Consider the following 20,672-nt stretch of genomic DNA (forward strand, 5'->3'; position numbering starts at 1 on the left):
AGTCAGTACACTTGACACCCTTTAATTTCTAAAACCTGAAGCTCAGATATTGAGGGAAAAATTTTTTTTTCCTAAATGGTGTTTACACACCTTTTAAGTTTCATTTCACAAGGAAAAATCACCCAATAAGGTCAGTAGTGCATACTGTGGGGAATAAGACCATTGGCCCCCATATCATCTGACTTTATTTAAATGGCTTCCTGTCAAAGGTCAAACTCAACTGGCATGATTCCTCAGCATCACCACTTAGCTATCAGCCAGAAAATAAAAATAAGCCACTGTCTGCTGGTGGTGAGCAAGTCCTTCCCATCCAAGGACAAAACGGAACTGCCATGGGAAATGGGGCCAGACTCTATGAGTACCCACAGCAGGGTACATGGAGGGGCCAGAAAAGACACTACATCAGAGCCAACACAGAGGCAACACTACAGTGTACATCCTCAATCACTTCCATATATACTGCAGAAATTACAGTATTGATTAGATGTTGATTCCTTGGGGAGGGGGAGAAAAAAGATATACACATATGTATATATAATACGTATGCATATATATTCTTTTTTTTTTTTTTTTTCAACGTTTATTTATTTTTGAGACAGAGAGAGACAGAGCATGAACAGGAGAGGGGCAGAGAGAGAGGGAGACACAGAATCTGAAACAGGCTGCAGGCTCTGAGCGGTCAGCACAGAGCCCGACGTGGGGCTCGAACTCATGGGCCGTGAGATCATGACCTGAGCCGAAGTCGGACGCTTAACTGACCAAGCCACCCAGGTGCCCCGCATATATATTCTTAAAAAGAGAAATCACGTGGGGCAAATCCCACTTATATGATACATGCACATATATATCCATTTGCTATTGATATGACATGACTAACATTGAAAAGGAAATTTTTGTAAATTAAAGTACACCTCATCTAAATCTTTCGGCATTTGATAACTGTGCTTGCTCTTCAAAATTTTTCAAAGGAGCTGGCAAATCTTGACTGCTTTTTGATGTAAAAATCTCTTAAAGGAGAAAATGCTAAGGCTGGGTTCTGGAGGCTGGAAGAAAGGCAAGAATTGAGTCAAGTGTGTCAGAATCATGTTAATGGTTGTTTATTTTTGAGAAAGACCCAGAGCGTGAGTGGGAGAGGGGCAGAGAGAGAGAGAGAGAGAGAGAGAGAGAGAGAGAGAGACAGAATTGGAAGCAGGCTCCAGGCTCTAAGCTGTCAGCACAGAGCCCGACACGGGGCTGGAACTCATGATGGTGAGATCATGACTTGAGCCGAAGTCGGACGCTTAACCGACTGAGCCACCCAGGTGCCTTCAGAATCACGTGAAACTATATACAGCCCGCCACATGTTTGAATGAAAGTTGGTGGCCTGTCTGCCCACGGTCCCCTCCGTGACAGCCTTAACCCTGAAATAACCGTCAGTCATGAGTGACATGATGAGGTGTTGAAAAGAGTAAAAATAGCAAACACTTAACTGTGGGTGTTTACTATATGCTAATGTTGTTGTAAGAGCTTTACATATGTTAATCTTAAGAGTAACCAGGTAAGGCATGCACTACTTACTACTACCCACATTTTATAGACAAGGAAGCTAAGGGATCAAATAACTCACCTAAAGTTACCTAGCAGGTGTGCATCAGACCTGGGATTCACAGGCTGCTCTCCTTGCAACTCTAGGATATTGCTTTACAACAGATCAATGATTAAATGGGTCTCTAGCCAAAAGTGATTATTATTCCCTTAACGTGTTTTGAGCCCATAATTAGCTACTGCAAAAGCAACACTGGTTCTTGCTATATTCTCACCTGGGTTTATATAAAATTTGAATCCAGTGTTCCTGAGGTAAAGATTCCCAGTTTAAGACCAACGAACAATAGCCAAAACGTGCCAGGCACTGTTCTAAATGTTTTCATGTATTAGAAGGACCTCTGTGGGGTGCCTGGACGCCTTAGTTGGTTGAGGGTTGGCCTTCGGCTCAGGTCATTATCTCACAGTTTGCAAGTTTGAGCCCCGCATCGGGTTCTGTGCCAACACCTCGGAGCCTGGAGCCTGCTTTGGATTCTGTGTCTCCTTCTCTCTGCCTCTCCCCTGCTCATGCTCTCTCTCTCTCTCTCTCTCTCTCTCTCTCTGTCTCTGTCTCTTCTCTCTCTGTCTCTCAAAAATAGTAAATAAATATTCAAAAAAAAATTTAAAGGTTGCGGGGGGCATCATTGTCCTCCTTGCCTGTTAGACAAAGAAAGTAAAGGCAATACCCAAAAAGGTGACGAATAGCCAAAGGACATATACCATGAGCTCAGGCATCAGACTCAGAGAGAGCAGCCCCACCACCTCTGAGTCTCCAGCCCACCCACATCAGAGGACCCAGTTACTCTCTGTGGGGAGATGAGCGACAAGTCTTCCTTTTCTACCCTTGAATCTACACCCTCTATGATGGTGGCTCTGACTGACTGACGCTCTTGTTTCTAGCTCAAAGTAAATGTGATAAAGATACAGCTGTTCGTGGTCTTTCTGTGACTTTCAGGTCTCACCTCCTTGGAGCATTTCAACATCAAGATATCTGCAACACTGCCGACTGGAAACCCAAGTCACCTATGACTCCTCTCTCCCCTCTACTTCACCTACTGGACCGTGTGTCAATCCTGCTCTGGGCTTCATCTAATTATTTCAAAATCCATGATTTCTTTGCCATGCATGTTATATGCCTTTCCTTCTCTCCCTGCATTAATGATCCATGTCTAGGCCCGCTGTCCGTGCTCTGGCATCATCAGCCATGAGACATTAGTTTCGTCTTCAAACCTTCCCCCAAACACCACCCCACTTTCCTAAATATCTGTTTCTCCCCAAACCCTGAGTCTTGGCTTCCACCAGGCTTCCCATTTACCAGCAGCACTGCTCATCTTTAGCTCGCAGACTATTGTTTTCATTCCCACCTGGGAAAACAGCGCCGTAAATTTAGGGTATCCGTACTAAGCCAGCTTACCTAGCCATCCTTCGCCTCTGCTAGCACTAAAAGCCCAGCTGGCTTAATCAGAAGGAAGATAATTATTATTTATGTTCCTAGTCCCAGCCCCTGTAGAACCTGGAACGGCCACAGTTGCAATCCCTTATTCCACCCAAAATAAAGTTACCTTGGCTTGTGCGTGGTGTAAATATTGTATTAGATCACTCCTATACTAGTGTATTTTATGCTGAATCCGTTGATATTTTACGTAGGTTCTAATTTTGTTCCTCTATCGTCTGGAAGGGTAGTGCCCTTGTCTAGATTGCCCTGAACAGCTTTACTCCGGCTCTACTAAGCTTCTTCTTCAGGAAGAAGACTGAAATTAAAGAACAAAGCAAATGAATACATAGCTTCCCGAGTTAATTACAAAGGAACATGACTAAAATAGAATAACTCGTGAAGATACCTTCCATGTGGTGAGGCACAGGACTTGGTCATTCAAATATAAGCTTTTTTCCCTCAATCCCCGTATAGAAATATCCACAGACATTTTACTTGGATGTTTCTGCTTATCTTTTTATAACCTTCTCTCTCTCTCTCTCTCTCTCTCTCTCTCTCTCTCTCTGTTTTTGTAGAACAGAAAACCCTGCCTGGCATCTGGTTAACAGCCTTAATCATGGGGAGAAATGAATGAGCTGGGGGCAGAATATCTTTCTGGTGGTTTTGAAGGCTGAGCCCACACTCTGACGTCTGGATCCTGTGGTTGCTGAGGCCACATGAGTTTTTTAGCTCTAGTGTTTCAGAGAAAGAAGTCTACAGTCATATTCAGTCCTGAAGATAGATGACTCCTATGTAATCTTAGACCAGTGTTTCTCAACCTCTCTTTGCGGGGGGGGGGGGGGGGGGAATGGGGAGGGGGAGGAGGGGTGCTGCGAGGGTGGCAGTCACAGACTCTTGAGGATCTAAAAAAAAGTTATAGATGTTCTCAGCAGAAAAAAATGACAAATGTGGACAGCCCAAAATGTTGTATATCATTTTAGGGGTCTACAGTCCATCCAGGTCCATGAAAAGTTAAGAGGATAAGAGCACCTAATATGCCCTATGTCACTGGTCTGGGGTTTAAGGAGGGAGCGTGGGGGAGAAGAAACAGCAGGGAGAGAACAAGGAAGGACAAAGGAAAAGAAAGAAGTGGGAGAGAGAGGAAGAGAGGATAGACAGAGAAAAATCCTAATAAAGTAGGAGACGGTCTACTCCAATTGTTCATCATCTTCTTTTAGGCTTAGCAGCAACTACAGAGGAATTCCACTTAATCTAAGTAAAATTGGACAAGGAGATCTGAATCACTGGCTTTCCCAAGTATAATGAAACAACTGGCTATCCATCACTAGAAACAAGGACTCCTACTTTTGCTTAAGCTGTTTTCCCAAAGCGAGAGAAAAAGAATATTAAATTTAATGTGAACAGCAATTTTTAAATGCCGCCTTCTTACACACTTCCTAAAGAACTACCACCCTTTTCCAACAGGAAGGGGCTCTGTTGGGCAGAACACGTGCTGCAAGAAGGATCCTTGGGGCTGATCCCCCCTCAAGGTGGATGCAAACGGGGTTTCAAATGAATAAAATAATTCTGTTCCCAAACATCTGTCTGTCTACACCAAACTCAGAAAAATATTGGATGCTAAGATGTAGACAAAGCTTTCCGGGGAAAGTGCCCCATCTACTCATGTACGCTAACTTTGATTTCACACCACCCAAATGGTTACCCTCCTTGTTCATTACCCCCTACTTGTACAAGTGCTTTTGCTGGCATAGGAAGGTGGGTTTAACTCAGAGAAATCCCGATATTTGAACATGAACGGTGGATCAGAAGCCCTTTGCAAGCTATATCTGACCCACTACACCTGTTCTCAGCAAATTACTAGCAAAGCCTATAGCAGCACAGGATCTATACATAGAGGAAGGCACGAGGTGAGGGAACTGAATGGAGTGTGCTTTGGTCTAATGATAAGAAAGCCTTCCCAGAAGAGATTCATTGCTTCTTTTTCCCTAACACTCAACTATTAGCATCAATGGCACCCCTGAGTTCCCCTGGGTTGCATTTATATTGATTGCAATTAAAATACAAAGAAATCGTTTCATCATGGAAGAGAAAGAGACAGCACCTTTGGAAACGTACTTATTTGCAACCATTTCACTAGAGACCTTGTTTTAGAAGAATCAATGTCCCAGCCCTCGGGCCTCCGTCTGCTTCCCTCCAGCCACTGTTCCAACTCTACTCAATGCTTCAAGGCCCAAATAAACTCTGTCTCATTCATGGTACATTTCCTATGATCTTCTCTGGGTGTGCCCTCTCTGCTCTGAACTTCTACAGTTTAATTTCCTCTTGGGACATTTCCATTCTGCCTGGTCAAGTATTGGGGTACATGGCATTTTCACTAGAGTCTGAGCTACTTGTAGGCAGGATCTAAGTTTCACTATTGTGTATTGCAATTATCGAGGACAGCGTCTGACCCACAGCAGGTGTTCCGCAAACATACGTGGAATTGAAGGGGCAAGTGGGTCCGCCTAGATTATTTAGGCCTTCTCTAATCTGCATGTTCTAGAACAGCAAGGCTGCAGAATGGCTGACCACTCCACAATTATATAATCATCTAAATATAATACAAGGTGGCCCTATTGTTATCACTCCAGCCACACAGCCTCTGCCCTCTGCACTTGATGTTTCCTCTGCCTAGAAGCATCTTCCTGAGACAGCTAGTTCTTTTCCTCATCTGCTGACCTTTACTCAAAATTTACCTTCAAATTTGGTCCTTCTTGGTCTATCCTATTTAGGATTTCAATTCCTCATCCCCCATTATGGTGGGAATGCTTGTGTCCCCCCAAATTCTCATGTTGAAATCCTAATGCCCAATGTGATGTTATCAGGAGAGGGGCCTTAGGGAAGTGCTTATGTCATATGAGGGTGGAGCCCTTGTGAATGGAAACAGGGCCCTTATTAATAAGAGACCCGTCAGTGCTCCCTCGTCCCTTCTGTCATGTAAGCATACAACAGGAAGTCGGCAACTGGAGAGGGCTCTCATCCACCCATGCCGGCACCCTAATCTGGGACTTCCAGGCTCTAGAACCATAAGAAAGTATTTTCTGTTGTTTATAAGCCATGTAATATTTTTGTTACAGCAGCCTGAATAGACTAAGATGCCCGCCCACGTCCTTCAGCAAGTCCCTATCCATTTTTCTGATTTCTTTTTCTGTATATCACTGATCACCATCGAATAAGCCATATATTTTACTTTTTTCTTTTTCTTATTTTCCGTCACCCCTACCTCCTAGAATGTAAACTCCATGAAGGCAGAGACCTTTGTAATTGTGTTCACTTTTTACCCTCAATGCTTAAAACAGTGCCTCGCAGGTTAAGTACAAGGTAGGTACTCAATAAATCGCTATGAAGTGAATTTTAAGAGTGAATCATAAAGCATTTATAAAATATCTACTCCTACTTGGCACTGTGTTTGCCCCTGTACAAGACAGCTGCGAAAGGCCAAGAAACACAACCTGATCAAATGCATGCAGCCCAGTGTATGTGCATAGTCAGAGAGCAAGCAGTGTAGGGGACAGCAGAGCAGGTGTCTTCCCTGATGCTGTCACCAGAGGTTAGGAATGTGCTTCAGTCTTTTCTATACCTTCTCCCTTAACCACTTACTGTACAATTAACTCAGTGAAATAACTGTTTATCAGATACCATCAAAGTGCCAAGCACAGTCTAGTCACCAGGAACACACAATCATACTTGCTCACAAACCAGCTCAAAACAGAGAAGAGAATAGAAAAATAAATAATGGCTGGAATATAAGGACACATGTAATAGTCTCTAGACAAACGGCAAAACCAAAACAAATAAACACACAGAAGCAGTGCTGTGAAAACATAATGGGCGACAGCTTCCAGATGGGAGAGTCTGGCACCGGATGACACTGAGTTGGGTCTTGATGGGTAGGTGGGAATTTGACTGGTGGGGCTGACAAAGGTAATGGGAACCCAGAATAAAGAAAACAGTGTAAGAAAAGTTGTGGAGTGGAAAAGTCAGTGCCAGAGGCACACAGACAGGGAGAGATGGGACAAGGTGGGGAAAGGAGGTAGGATCAGCCCACAAAGGGCTTTGAAAGCTATGCTGTGAGGTCAGCTTCATTCTATAGAACAATGGAGGACTATCTGAAATTTTGCAATAGGGAATGAATATGAACAAAAGTGAATATTGATGGCTAGAAACCCAATATCACATTTCATTGTAGGTCATAGCTTGGGAAGTTAAGAAATCCTCCCCCAAACTTTCCTGATCACCTAAAGCCCTGCCATCCTCTTACAGTTCCTGGTTTGAAATAAGAATGATTGCAACAGCGGCTGAGAACAATATCCTTAGTATCAGCAGCTAAGAATGATATCCTGGGTTAGGCACTGGCGTATATTCTGATGTTTAATCTTTACAAGACATGAAATAGATGCTGTTTTTATCCTACTTTTACACATGAGGAAGTTAAGTAGTTGGCCCACAAGTAGTCACTGAAATAGAACTTAAACTGAGGTCTGACTGCGGAGGACATAACCTTAACCACCACCCTTAGCATATATTCTCCATTTTTATAGTCAGTTGTATACATTTCTAATGTTCCCCACGTGGTAGGTTCTATGAGAACAATGTGCTCATTTTTTATGTCTATTTCCTCCAGTGTCTAGCATGTGAACTCAAGAACTGCCAGGTGAATCAATAGCTACAATTTAAGGCACTGATAATATGTAATAAAGGAATTCAGATCTGGAAGAAAGTCACTTTACAGACACATGGTCAAACAGCTTAACACTCTAAAGCCAAGAAAACTAGATCTTCAACAAATACCATACTGTTGGCATTGATGATGGGCATGAAAGGGTCACCAGGAATGCTAGGTGACCTAGGAATGCTCGCCAAGATCTCGTATACAAGTGGTCAAGGGAACATGCTGAATATGGGTTAAGAGGAGGCCCAAGAAGCTTGTGTGGAGAAGAGCGGTCATAAAAATTCTTTCTCAGAAAAAAATGACACGATCCCTTAAGCCATTGGAGTTACCGGAATTACCAACCAAACAGGCCAACCTTGATTTGCAAAAGGATGTTCTGCTGCCCAGTCCCTGGGGTCAAAGAAAGCAACTACTGGCATTCCTTATAGCAAGTTCCCAGAGCACACGGCCGGGGGTGGGGAAAGCATCCCGTGACTCTGCATTTCCCCACAGCCCAAGCCCCAGGCTTTCTGTGGAGTAGGTATGCGGTTAACGTGAGTGCTGACAATAGCGTAACGCACACTCCACACCCCCAAGGAGCTCCGAGTCAAAGGTCCCGTGGTCCCAGTATTTCCCCTGCCCTGAGTTTACCGTCATTGAAGCTGTCACCGGTGGCAACGTGGGTGAACGGTGACTGGGCCCGAGGCTCCTCACACAGGGAGTAGCTGTGCTCAGCCTGGATGAGAGGCGCCGGGGATGTTGGGGACGGTTCCACCTCCATCGACACACTCTTCTCAGAGAGGAAAGGGTCATTAAGGAGCTGACCCAAGACGTTCTGGGAAAACTCATCCAGAAGTTCTGAGAAGTGCTACGAGACACAAAGGAGGAAGAACTCAGTTTCTCTGAACCGTGATCTGACAGGTACACAACATCCTAAGGCAAATCTATCATCTGCTGCTTCAAATGAAGCCATTTATATACAGTGTCCAGTTATCTCTTGCTGTGTAGCAAACTAGCCCAAAGTTCAGTGGCTTAACATAAGTACACTTTATTATTCCTCACTATTCCATGGGTTGGCTGGGCAGACAAGCTGGTTTCATCTGAGTCCACTGTGCTGGAAGGTTGGCTGGGAGCGACACAGGGCCAGGCCAGTCGAATGGCCGGACCCTTTCCTCAGTGACTGTGTCAGGCCGAGATCCCTCCCATGAGGGCAGTGGTGTCCTAACGGGGAGAAAACCAAACCTGAATGGCCTCAGCAGTCACACATCATCACTCCCTCCACATTCTTTTGGTCAAGGCAAGTGTTGAGGCCAGCTCAGACACATGGGATGGAAAAACAGACTCCACCTCTCGACAAGAGGAATGGCAAAATCACAACAGAAACAAGTGTGGGCGAAGGACAGCACCACTCACTGGGGGCTAACACCGTAACTACCTACCTCATTTTTCATGGAAAATATTTTAAAATACACTATATCCTCTATTTCTATAGCACGAGGGTGCTATTTATAGCAAGGTGCCAAGTTCAAAGACATCAGAGGCAGCTTCCTTCTGCTCTCTCCAACCACCCGGACTCTGTGTTCCTCTCCAGTTTTTCCTTAACCTCTTCTCATCCTCCATGTTCAACACCACTGACTCCCTAACCCACAGCATGCCGTGAAGATGATACAGGAATGGTCTATACACATACTCACAGGGACTCCTACGTCCCTTGTTCCACGGTCCCCACTCTAACGGAGCTGCAGCCCCAGCCACTCTCCCTCATTGATAGGGGATATTCCGGGGTTTTTTTCAATCTTGGCACTACTGACATTTTGGACTGGATAATTCTTTATTATGGGGGTGGGGCTTTTCTGTGCATTACTGGGTGTTTAGCAGCATCCCTAGCCTCTACCCAATGAATGGTAGTAGTGCCCCCCTAGTTTCAAAAACTGGAAAGGTCTTCAGACACTGTCAAATGTCCCTGTCAGGAGTGGGGAGAACCATCCTTGGTTTAGAACTACCACTACAGACTACATTAAAAATAATAATAACAAAATTGGGGGTGCCTGGGTGGCTCAGTCAGCTAAGTGTCTGACTGTTGGATTTTGGCTCGGGTCATGATCTCACAGTTGTGGGATCGAGTCCTGCGTCGGAATCCGCTGAGCTGACAGCACGGAGCCTACTTGGGCTTCTCTCTCTTCCTCTCTCCCTGCCTCTCTCTCTCTCTCTCTCTCTCAAAATAAACCAAATAGATTTGGGACACCTGGGTGGCTCAGTCGTTGATCATCAGACTTCAGCTCAGGTCACGATCTCACAGTTTATGGGTTAGAGCCCTACACTGGGCTTTGCGCTGACAGCACAGAGCCTGCTTCAGATTCTGTCTCCCTCTCTTTCTGCCCCTCCCCTGCTCACGTGCGGGTATGCTCTCTCTCTCTTTCTCTCTCTCTCTCTCAAAAATAAACGTTAAAAAAGAAAATCTTTAAAATAAACTTTAAAAATAATAACAAAATTAAGTTAAATTTCAAAGTTCATCATAGCACCTGCTGCTAGAGCCACTTCTCCCTTCTTCACATTCCCTGAGCCACTTACTGATTAAATTTTAGGGACGCTTCTGGTATAGAAAGGAAGTTACAAAAGCAGATACAACAATAGGAGAACTGATTGCAAATGGCGATGCTTAGGGTAGGCAATGAAAACTCTTGGGATCCCCACGGATACTAAATTCTACCACTGAATTGTCAGTAAAGGTGTTCTGAAATGAATGCAGCTTGGGGACAGGAAGGCAGGAGGTTAGAGCTCTAAGATTATGGAGCTTGTAGGACAGAACATCTCCTTTAATAAAGGTGAGAAAGAGACAACAGGGAAGAGGCCCTTGTAGGCTAGGTCCTCAAAGTAGAGTTAGGTTGGTGGATTTCACCAACATCATCAACAGGAGAACTGGCTGCATCTCATCAGGACTTTGGGCACAGGCGGATCGGCATCGGTCATCTATAAGAATAAGAGAAGTGCTTGGGGGAGAGTTCTCTGCACACAAACACATTTAGAACGAGTAGTTCTTAGAAGCATCTAGGCAAGAATTCCTAAAGGCCGACTGCCTGCATCCCAATTACCAGGAGAGTTTTGTTTTTGTCATTTTATAATGAAATATTTTAAACACTCGGAAAAATTATAGAAAATAGTACCATGAATGATTATGTATTCATTCTTATGGGAAGAAAATCTTAACTTTTCCATGTTTGCTGCTACAACCTGTTTTTCTTAACTCTTTTTTTTTTTTGACTCTTTCTTTTTAAACAAATATACATGAAGGGACTTACTGAAGCCCCCAACCATTTCTCTTCATCCCTCCTAAAGTTACTGCTACCCTGAACTTGCTTATCATCCCTATTCAGGTCTTTACATTCTTACTACATATATATGCTTCGATTATGTACAAATGAACCTTTTAAACTTTAAATAAATAGTGCCATACCTCATATGTCTTTCTGCAACTTTATTGTCTCCAAGAATATTTTTCAGATTTATTAATATTTATACAGGTAGCACTGATGCATTCACCTGTACTTCCGGATTGTGCATCCCATTGCATTTATCTATTTCTTCTTGAGAAGAAGATATGTAAAGATTTTATTTATTTATTTTGAGAGAGAGCACACGTGCCCAAGCAGGGTGGAGGGAGGAACAGGGGGACAGGGAAAGAGAACTCTCTTTTTTTTTTTTCCTGTGAGGACTAAATATTTTATTCCTGACAATTGGTTCTATACACTTTTGTATTGCATTTCACTTTTCGGTAACTGTATATAAGCTGTTCTTGAATTATGTATTATATAAACTTGCTTTTCTTCATGGTATTTTTTTTAATTTATCGATTTATTTCACATAATTTACTTATTTAAATTAAAGTTAGCATTTGTTTCAGGAGTAGAAGCCAATGATTTATCGCTTACATACAACACCCAGTGCTCATTCTAACAAGCGTCCTCCTTAACCCCCATCACCCACGTAGCCCATCCCCCCCACCCAACACCATTCCAGCAACCCTGTTTGTTCTCTGTATTTAGGAGTCTCTTATGGTCCGTCTCTCTCTCTGTTTTTATCTTATTTTTCCTTCCTTTCCCCTATGTTCATCTGTTTTGTTTCTTGGCAAATGGCAAGATTTCATTCATTTTGACCGCTGAGTAATAATTCACTGTATATTTATATATACACCACATCTTCTTTATCATAAGTCAATGGACATTTCTTAATCCCTATCACCTATTTCACCAATTGCCCCCGCCCACCTCCCATCTGTAACCATCAGTTTGTTCTCTATAGTTAAGAGTCTCTTTCTTGGTTTGCCACTCTTTCTCTCTCTTTTGCTTTTTGCTCATTCGTTTTGTTAAATTCCATATATGAGTGAAATCATATGGTACTTTTGTTTTTCTCTGACTTATTTCGCTTAAGCATAATACTCCATCCATGTTGTTACAAATGGCAAGATTTAATTCTTTTTTATGGCTGAGTAATATTCCATTTTATTCCATATATATTTTATTCCATATATATATATATATATATATATATATATATATATACCATATCTTCTTACCCATTCATCAGTCAATGGACATTTGAGCTCTTTCCATGATTCAGCTATTGTTGATAGCACTGCTATAAACATTGGGGTGCATAGGCCCCTTCGAATCAGCATTTTCGTATCCTTTGGATAAATACCTAGAAGTGCAATTGCTGGCTCCTAGAGTAGCTCCATTTGTAATTTTTTGAGGCACCTCCATACTGTTCTTCAGAGGGGCTGCACCAGTTTCCATTCCCACCAACAGTGCAAAAGTGTTCCCCTTCCTCCGCATTCTTGCCAACATCTGTTGTTTCCCGAGTTGTTAATTTTAGCTATTCTGACAGGTGTGAGGTGGTAAGTTATTGTGGTTTCTTTAGTATTTCTCTGATGATGAGTGATGTTGAGCATCTTTTCATGTGTCAGTTAACCATCTGGATGTCTTCTTTAGAAAAATGTCTATTCATGTCTTCTGCTCATTTCTTCACTGGGTTGTTTTTTGGGTGTTGAGTCTGATAAGTTCTTTATAGATTTTGGATAATAACCCTTGATTAGATATGCCATTTGCAAATACGTCTCCCATTCCATAGGATGCCTTTTAGTTTTGCTGATTGTTTCATTTGCTATGCAGAAGCTTTTTATCTTGATGAGCTCACAATAGTTCATTTTTGCTTTTATTTCCCTTGCCTTCGGAGATGTGTCAGGTAAGAAATTGCTGTGGCCGAGATCAAAGAGGTTGTTGCCTGTTTTCTCCTCTAGGATTTTGATGGCTTCTTGTCTTACATTTAGTCTTTCATCCATTTTGAGTTTATTTTTGTGTATGGTGTAAGAAAGTGGTCCAGTTTCATTCTTCTGCATGTTGCTGTCCAGTTCTCCCAGTACCATTTGCTAAAGAAACTGTCTTTTTTCCATTGGATACTCTTTCCTTTATCCAAGATTAATTGACCATATGTTTGCAGGTCCATTTTCTGTGTTCTCTATTCTGTTCCATTGATCTAAGTGTCTGTTTTTGTGTCAGTACCATACTGTCTTGATGATTACAGCTTTGTAATACAGCTTGAAGTCCTGAATTGTGATGCCTCTAGCTTTGGTTTTCTTTTTCAACATTACTTTGGCTATTTAGGGTCTTTTCTGGTTCCATACAAATTATAGAATTGTTTGCTCTAGCTCTGTGAGGGACACAGAGAATCTGAAGCAGGTTCCACACCCAGCATGGAGCCTACACGGGGTTCAATCTCATGACCCTGAGATCGTGACCTGAGTCAAAATCAAGAGTTGGATGCTTAACCAACTGAGACACCTAGGCACTCCTAAATATTTTATTTTTATATGCGATACTGTAATAAACATTCTTCAACATGACAGGAAATTAAAAACAAAATACAAATCCTGTGACCCACCTTTAGAGATTTTGAGTTGTTCAAAAGCATCCATATTAAATCCACCACCACTGCCTGTGCTTCTAATGCTTTAGTTTTTCAACTCCTGAAGGTCGACCTCATCTGCTCTCACCTCCCCCACCCCCCTCCCACAAGCTCCACTTTACAATTAGTTCCCTAGAAGCTTACAATGTCCCTAGAGGTTGAGATATGCCCAAGTTAGAGGAAGATTCATGGATTTTGCAGCTACCATGTGTTAAACCTTAAATAGATAGTGGGGATACAAAATAGTAAATAAGAAAATACCAAAGGCCTGGGCCTTTCCTGACCACGCTTTGCATACAAGGAACACAACACCTGCAAAACTAAGATTAGGACCCAGGTTTCCAGACTATAAGATAACCTGAAGTCAGGGTCTGCCTCCCTGAGCAGGTCTCCAAGGACAAATTTACTGGTTGCCTGCTGGTGAATATTCTTCACATATCTGACAGAGTTCCTTTCAAGACCAAAATTAAGGTAACAAAAAGAGAAATAAATAACACAAACTTAAACGGCAAACACAAGAGCCGGACTCACAGTCCCTGCATTTCCAAGCCACGTTTCTGTCCCCTGAGCGGCAATGTCTACTCTGGCCAGCTGTGCTGACCCTGCTGACCTTCTGTAATCCTGCTCTACCCTGAGGCAAGGCTCTTTTTGATTGCAGGGCTTTCCCAGGGAAGCTGCCAGGTTGGGCTACTCGGCTGCCACCGTTTTCTTTCTCCTGAGCAGCACTAATGAATGTTTTCATGAACATCCCCCAGATAACCAATAATAAACCTTCTCTAACTCTGCCAACCATCCCCCAACTCCCTCTACTTTGGGTTTCATAGTAATTATCACGTTGCCAAACAACGTAGCTCTAAATGACAGGCAGTCCCGAAGAACTCGCAGTTGTTCCCAAATGTGTTATGATCACCTCCTCTCTGGAAAAAGAACCCCCTCAGAAGGAGAGACCGACGGTACCTAAGCTCCACCCACACCTAGGAACTTGGCAAGGCGGTGAGCACTGAGTAAGTCCCAGGGTGGACACTTGTGATGGAGAAAGATACCGTCCCGACTGGTCTCAACCAGATGCTGTGAGTCAGCCCAGCAAATCAGCTCCAGCTGTGGGCAGCTGTGGGCTCAGGCACTCAGCAGACAGGCTGACATCCCAGTGCCAGTGCAAGAAAAAGGCCAGAATCAGCCCACCATTAATGGCAGCCAGTAAGAGAGGGTCTCAGAGACCAAAAACCAAAGAGGCAAAGTGACCCTCCTCAAAGAGGGAGCCTTCTTGGATCTTGCTAATACTTTAGCAAAGGACTATGCATGTGAATCCAAGAGTTTTAAAATTTTGAGTTGAATTTTTTTCAAAGACAAGGCATAATAGCATTTCACTATTCTAATAGTCCAGTCAAGCTTTCTGGGGTTACAAGTCACTTTCATAGCATTCCAATCAATCAATGCTCACAAGACCTCAGTCATCTGCTTGAGCTAGACCTTGAACTAAGGTCCTTTTTAAAAAAAAAAAAAATGTTTATTTCTTCATTTTGAGACAGTGTCTGTACATGAGTGGAGGAGGGGCAGAGGGAGAGGGAGAGAAAATCCCAAGCAGGCTCTGTACTCAGCACAGAGCCCGACATAGGGCTTGATCTCATGACCGTGAGATCATGACCTGAGTCAAATTCAAGGGTTTGCCGCTTAACCGATGGAGCCACGAAAGGGGGCCCCCTCTTATTTCAAACTGATGGAACTTTCCCCATAGTGTTTCTTCCAGGAAAGAAGTGTTTGAGGTTCAGATCCAACTGCATGGACAAGTTCCATCAAGTATGAAACCATGACCCTGCTGACGATCACTGATGGTGCAGCTGACAGGACCAGCAGGTGCCAGGTCATCTGGTGGTGAAGCCCTTCACATATTAGACTTTCGGAAAGTGAGCAAGGTGTTGTCCTATAAGTCAGACATGTGCTCTTTCACAAATGAGAAAATGGGGACTCAGGGCAGTTAGGTACATTGCCCAGGGTTGGGGTTGCGGGTTCTGAAGCGCGTGCACTTTCGACTATAGAACGCTGCCGCATTTAAGTCTGCCTCCAAAGCTAACATGTAGTGGGGGCTGGAGTTGAAAAAACATTGACATAGATTTCACCAACAGCCCATCCACTCCTCCACCACAAACACAGTCTTCCACATTCAGTGTGGAAACATGCCACGGGGTTGTTAGATGGGGTGGCTCCCGGCATCACTTCCGTGGGACACTAGCAGTAACGATGATGAAGGCATGTACTTACCCTTAGGGCCCAGTCCTGCCAGAGGGTTCCTGGTCCCATCACAGAATCTATGACTTGGAAGAAACCTCCTTGAAAGGGTTGAACCCCTGCCTCAGGACAGGAATGTTCCTCACCCACTTCAGTGAAGACCCTTGGCAGCTTACTTTAAGAACCTGGGTCAAGGTTTCATCTCCTCATTATCTAAGACCCGGCACTAAATGTCCTCCAGCCTGGCCCCAGCCATCCCGTAGTCTTGTCTGCCTTCATTCTGACCCGTGATGCCTTCATTCCAACTCTCATCGTTTCCTTACGGCATTGGGCAATATGGCTTTAGAGCCAGCTCTGGATTTGAATTCTGGCTCACAGACGTATGGGCCTGAGCAAGATGACTTCAGTTCTCTAAATTTCAGTTTGCAACCCCTGTAAAGTAAGTATAACAACAGTACCAGCTTCCTGTCATGAGGATTGAGTTAAATAATGCATGTGATACACCCAACACTTCCCTGGCATAGCAGTCAATTTTTTAAAAAGCTCTTTAGGAAAAAAAAAATTATCAAAATTAAAACAATAAAATGTTGGCATTTTGTACTTGTACACTGGCTTCCCACAGTGCTCTTTCTAGAATATCTTTTCATCTTCCTATGCATTAGGAAACTACCTTTTAAAAAAGAACACATCTGTTTCTTCTACAGTCATCCTAGACAGACATAGCTTCAATAGACTTTTTTGCTTCTCTGACCAACTTCAGCCTTTTGGAATAAGTATCTCTTAATTTGACACATTTTTACTCTTCTTTGATGTTTCTCTCATTGCCAAGTGACTTAAATCCTTTACCTTTTAGGCCTTATAAACTTCATAACCAAGATGGAAACATTTTTACCCAGCCCCCCTGAGCCTAGTACAGACCACAGGTCATATGCACTCAACAACTGTCTCTTGTCTCAATTTATTGTCATTCTACAATATCCCAGCCAAACAGTAAACACATCTCAATGAAAACCTAGGCCTCCCTATAATTATAAATAATTGCTATCAAAATTTTTAAAACATTATCCATGTTTACAAATCAGATAAATTAAGAGAAATTTTTAACCTTACATAAATTACTTACTTTATTAAAAAAAAAATCACCACATTGCTGAAGCACCGACATTGTATTTGTAGATCATTGGCCAGTTGTCAAAGGGACATGCAAGGAAAGAGTGGTTTACAATCTGGGCTGCCTCCCGCTGCTAACAACCGCCCCAAGAACTGAGGTCATGGGGGTGAGGAAAAGGGAGTAGGAGAATAATGGATTCATAATTCTTTTCAAGTTCATTTTTTATTTATTTTGAGAGAGAGAGAGACATAGCAAACAGGGGAGGGACAGAAAGAGAGGGAGGCAGAATCCTAAGCAGGTTTCATGCTGCCCGTGCAGAGCCTGACGTGGGGCTTCAACTCATGAGCTGCGAGATCATGACCTGAACTGAAATCAACTGAGCCACCCAGGGGCCCCAGGACTCCTAATTCTTGAGCTTGAATAACTGGTCACATAAAGCTACTGAGCTGACTTCCTTGTATAGCTCACCACTAGGTTTTCTCTCTTTCAACAGATATAGTGAGTGTTTACTCTGAGCAACGCGCTGCATTGGCCGAGATGTACAGAAAGATGAGTCAGGGTCATCTTATAGAGAGATGACGGTCCTGAGGGACAATAGGAGCTACCTGAAGTGGATGTCCTGTGCCCTTACTGGAAGATGTGCTCAGAGAGCATGTTCAAAGCAGTTTTGCCCTCCAGAGGTGGGGCCGACAGGCATCTCCTGTGCTCAGGCTGAGGAATGCCAGCCCCAGCCCTGGACTTCTCTGGCTGGCATATCATCTCTTCTAGATTCAGTTTCCTTGTTTCACTCTGTGTGTGTGTGTGTGTGTGTGTGTGTGTGTGTGTGTGCCTGTGTGTGTGTCTGTCTGTGCGTGTGTGCGTGTCTGTGTGTTGGGGGTGGGGAGAGCAAATAACTAGATTTTGGACTGAATCAGTAGTTTCCCACCTTTTCCGATCTTTGGACTCTTTTGGGAATCTAATGAAAGCTTCCTACAGAAACATGCCCACAAGCACAGACTCCTGGTGGTTCCCCACCTCCTTGAGCCTGTCCAAGAACAGGAGAGGAGGATTCCACGGATTTCCAGTTAAAAACCACCAGCAGAGATAATACTACATACAACACACAAATAGTTACAGGTCATTGCTATCAACCTATTCAACTCTAATACCCTATAATTTTCTAAAATGCTGCAGGCAATACAAAAGGCAAAAGCTTTTCAACTTAAGAAAAGGCCCTCTTTCTGCTTCTTGGGTCTGCCCCTGTTACCCTGCCGTTACCCTGCCTAGGGCAGTGAAGCTGGGGAGGTATAGGAGGTAACCATGGGATAGCAGCACCGGCTAGCTCCCTGCCAAGAGGCAGGGGCCCAAGGCCTGCCCTGGGCTCCAGTATATGCCCCTAACAAAGATGCTATTTTCCAAGCCTACTGCCTGGAATGGGGCTGCCTTTGCTGCCCGCATCTGGCTGAAGGCTGGCTCTCAGGCAGGGGAAGGAGGGTTTTTAGTGAAAAAATTGTAGCTAGAAGCCTTGCCCAGAGCACAGAATGCTTCAAAGACTTGGAGCCCCACATGTATGGGACGTGGTAGGGGAAGGCTGACAACTCCCAAAACCTCAAAGAAATGCAAAGAAATAATTTTGAGGGCACGCCTCAAATTTACCTTAGAAACCAAGGTTTCCCTCTAGCAAAACACATAGTTGGCCAGTATAGTTGGCCAGTATTGGACAGGAAGAGAGGGAGGGAGGAGGGAGGAGGCAGAGGGAGGAGGGAGGCGGGGGAGAGGAGGGAGGGGAAGGAAGAGGTGTCCTCCCCTCTCCACTCTCCCAGGGGCCATCTTCAAGGAGGCTGCTCCTTAGACCTGAGTGGATCTTGCCCTGCAAATGTGCCCTGGGCACAAACCACCCAGAAAATGGCCTAGCAGGAGAGGAAAAGACTATTCTGTCAAAAATCACAAGGAAAAACAAAATGGCTCATAAGTCAAACCCTAATACAGTGAAATTTCAAGGTCTCTCAATTTTTTCCAGTACCAATTTTAGGTACGATAAAGAAATCTGGAGTTGAGCTTTAGAATTCCCCATTAAACAAGCAGTTTGGGGGGACGGGGGTTGGTGGGGAGAGGGTTGTATTTTTGGTAGATGCTTTACTGAAATTTTACAAGCAGTAGCAGAAATTGTTTCTCAAGAGCCCTATTCCTGCAAACAATCATTGGTTTGTAGTATCCGGATGTGCCTTTCTCTGTAAAAAAATAAAAGCATGTGAAATAGGGTTAGTCAAATTGTAAAGGCTTTGGGGATGCTTGTATAAAGGAAGCCTATTATAAATTCATTGGTAGGGTATATTCTATTTTTTCTAAAAAGAGTCACCCCTAATTTATTTATTATGTAAACATGAATTTTTATGTGATATTTGTTTCCAGGGAGATGCACCAAATACTAATCCCTTTTAAACTGCATGATTTTTCACCATTAAAGCAAGTAATGGTGCATTTTCTCCAAATGCAATCCAATCTTGAATGGTCTACAGCGGGGCTTCTTGCTTAACATTGGAGGTGAAAAAATCATTATTTCATTTTACGCAAACAAATCAATTAATGAGATAAAGGGAGAAACACCCTGTGGGTGGCTCCTGCTGGCACAGGGGAGCTCAGAGACTCAGAGTTAAATGACACAAAGAAATCCAATCTGCCTACTTCTTGGTTCATTCATATATATAGTAGCAAATGCCCCAAAATGTATTTCTTAGAACATCCAGATACTACAAACCCAAACTAGCCTTAGCCTGGAGGAAGGCCTCTCTTCTATGGCTTAACAGGATCGGATGAGTTCCTACAGGAATAAAACTAAGAAAACATAATAATAATAAAAATAAGCCATGTTGAACGCTTAGTGCTTTACGCATGACAAAACACTTCCACATCATCATTGTATCTGATCTGGACAAGATCAAGAATAATGTAGAAGGTTGGCCTGGGGACTATGGAGGAAAGGGTGGGATTCCTGGTTTCCAGTTCCATTCCCGTTTACTTTCAGCGTCTCATGCTGCGTCCCTGTCACCAATACAGAGAACCCAGCAACAAGATTCCTAATTCTCAGATGCTTTTTGAATTGTGATTTGAGTTTGAGATTAGGATATCTCCTCATGTTGTGAGAGGAAATTCTTAGGGTCCTTCTAGAGCAGTCAGAGCTATCCCAGAAATTACATATAATCCATATCACATGGAGTAGTCCTCTTTGATTAAGAAACTCAAACCATCCCCTGGAGTCCTTCTCTTGTATCTTCCTTCTGCTACAACAGACAGGTGAATCTCCCCCACAAATAAAAGCTCTTCAAAATCATGGTCAAGCCAACCATCCCAGGTGGAGGCAGTCCAGCACTTGCCATTCTGTTCTCTCCATCAGCGCTGGAGCCACAGAGTCCACGGGTGGTCTTGACTTGCCCAGTCCCGCAGTCCAGACTCTGCCTCCATGTCGCCCGTGGGAGCACTAGAGACCCAGCAGGGCTTTCTTTCTTTTTTTTTTTTTTTTAATGTTTTTATTTATTTTTGAGACAGAGCATGAGCAGGGGAGGGGCAGAGAGAGAGGGAGACACAGAATGTTAAGCAGGCTCCAGGCTGTGAGCAGTCAGCACAGAGCCTGACGTGGGGCTCGAACTCACAGAGTGTGAGATCATAACCTGAGCTGAAGTCGGACGCCTAACCGACTGAGCCACTCAGG

At 43.6% G+C, this 20,672-nt stretch overlaps 1 protein-coding gene across 6 annotated transcripts in view; it reads right to left on the reverse strand.

Moving 5' to 3' along the window:
* The window catches only part of CREB3L2 (cAMP responsive element binding protein 3 like 2), a 425,600-nt gene that overhangs the window by 37,632 nt on the left and 367,296 nt on the right, over window positions 1-20,672 (reverse strand). For all 6 annotated transcript variants that reach the window (XM_042973220.1, XM_042973216.1, XM_007082638.3 and 3 more), the window contains one exon: window positions 8,338-8,554. In XM_042973220.1, the coding sequence (XP_042829154.1) occupies window positions 8,338-8,467 (130 nt within the window). In that variant the 5' untranslated portion in view covers window positions 8,468-8,554. The remainder of the gene's footprint in view (window positions 1-8,337; window positions 8,555-20,672) is intronic.

Source organism: Panthera tigris, chromosome A2 (assembly GCF_018350195.1).
Source record: "Panthera tigris isolate Pti1 chromosome A2, P.tigris_Pti1_mat1.1, whole genome shotgun sequence".
Taxonomy (NCBI): Eukaryota; Metazoa; Chordata; class Mammalia; order Carnivora; family Felidae; genus Panthera; species Panthera tigris.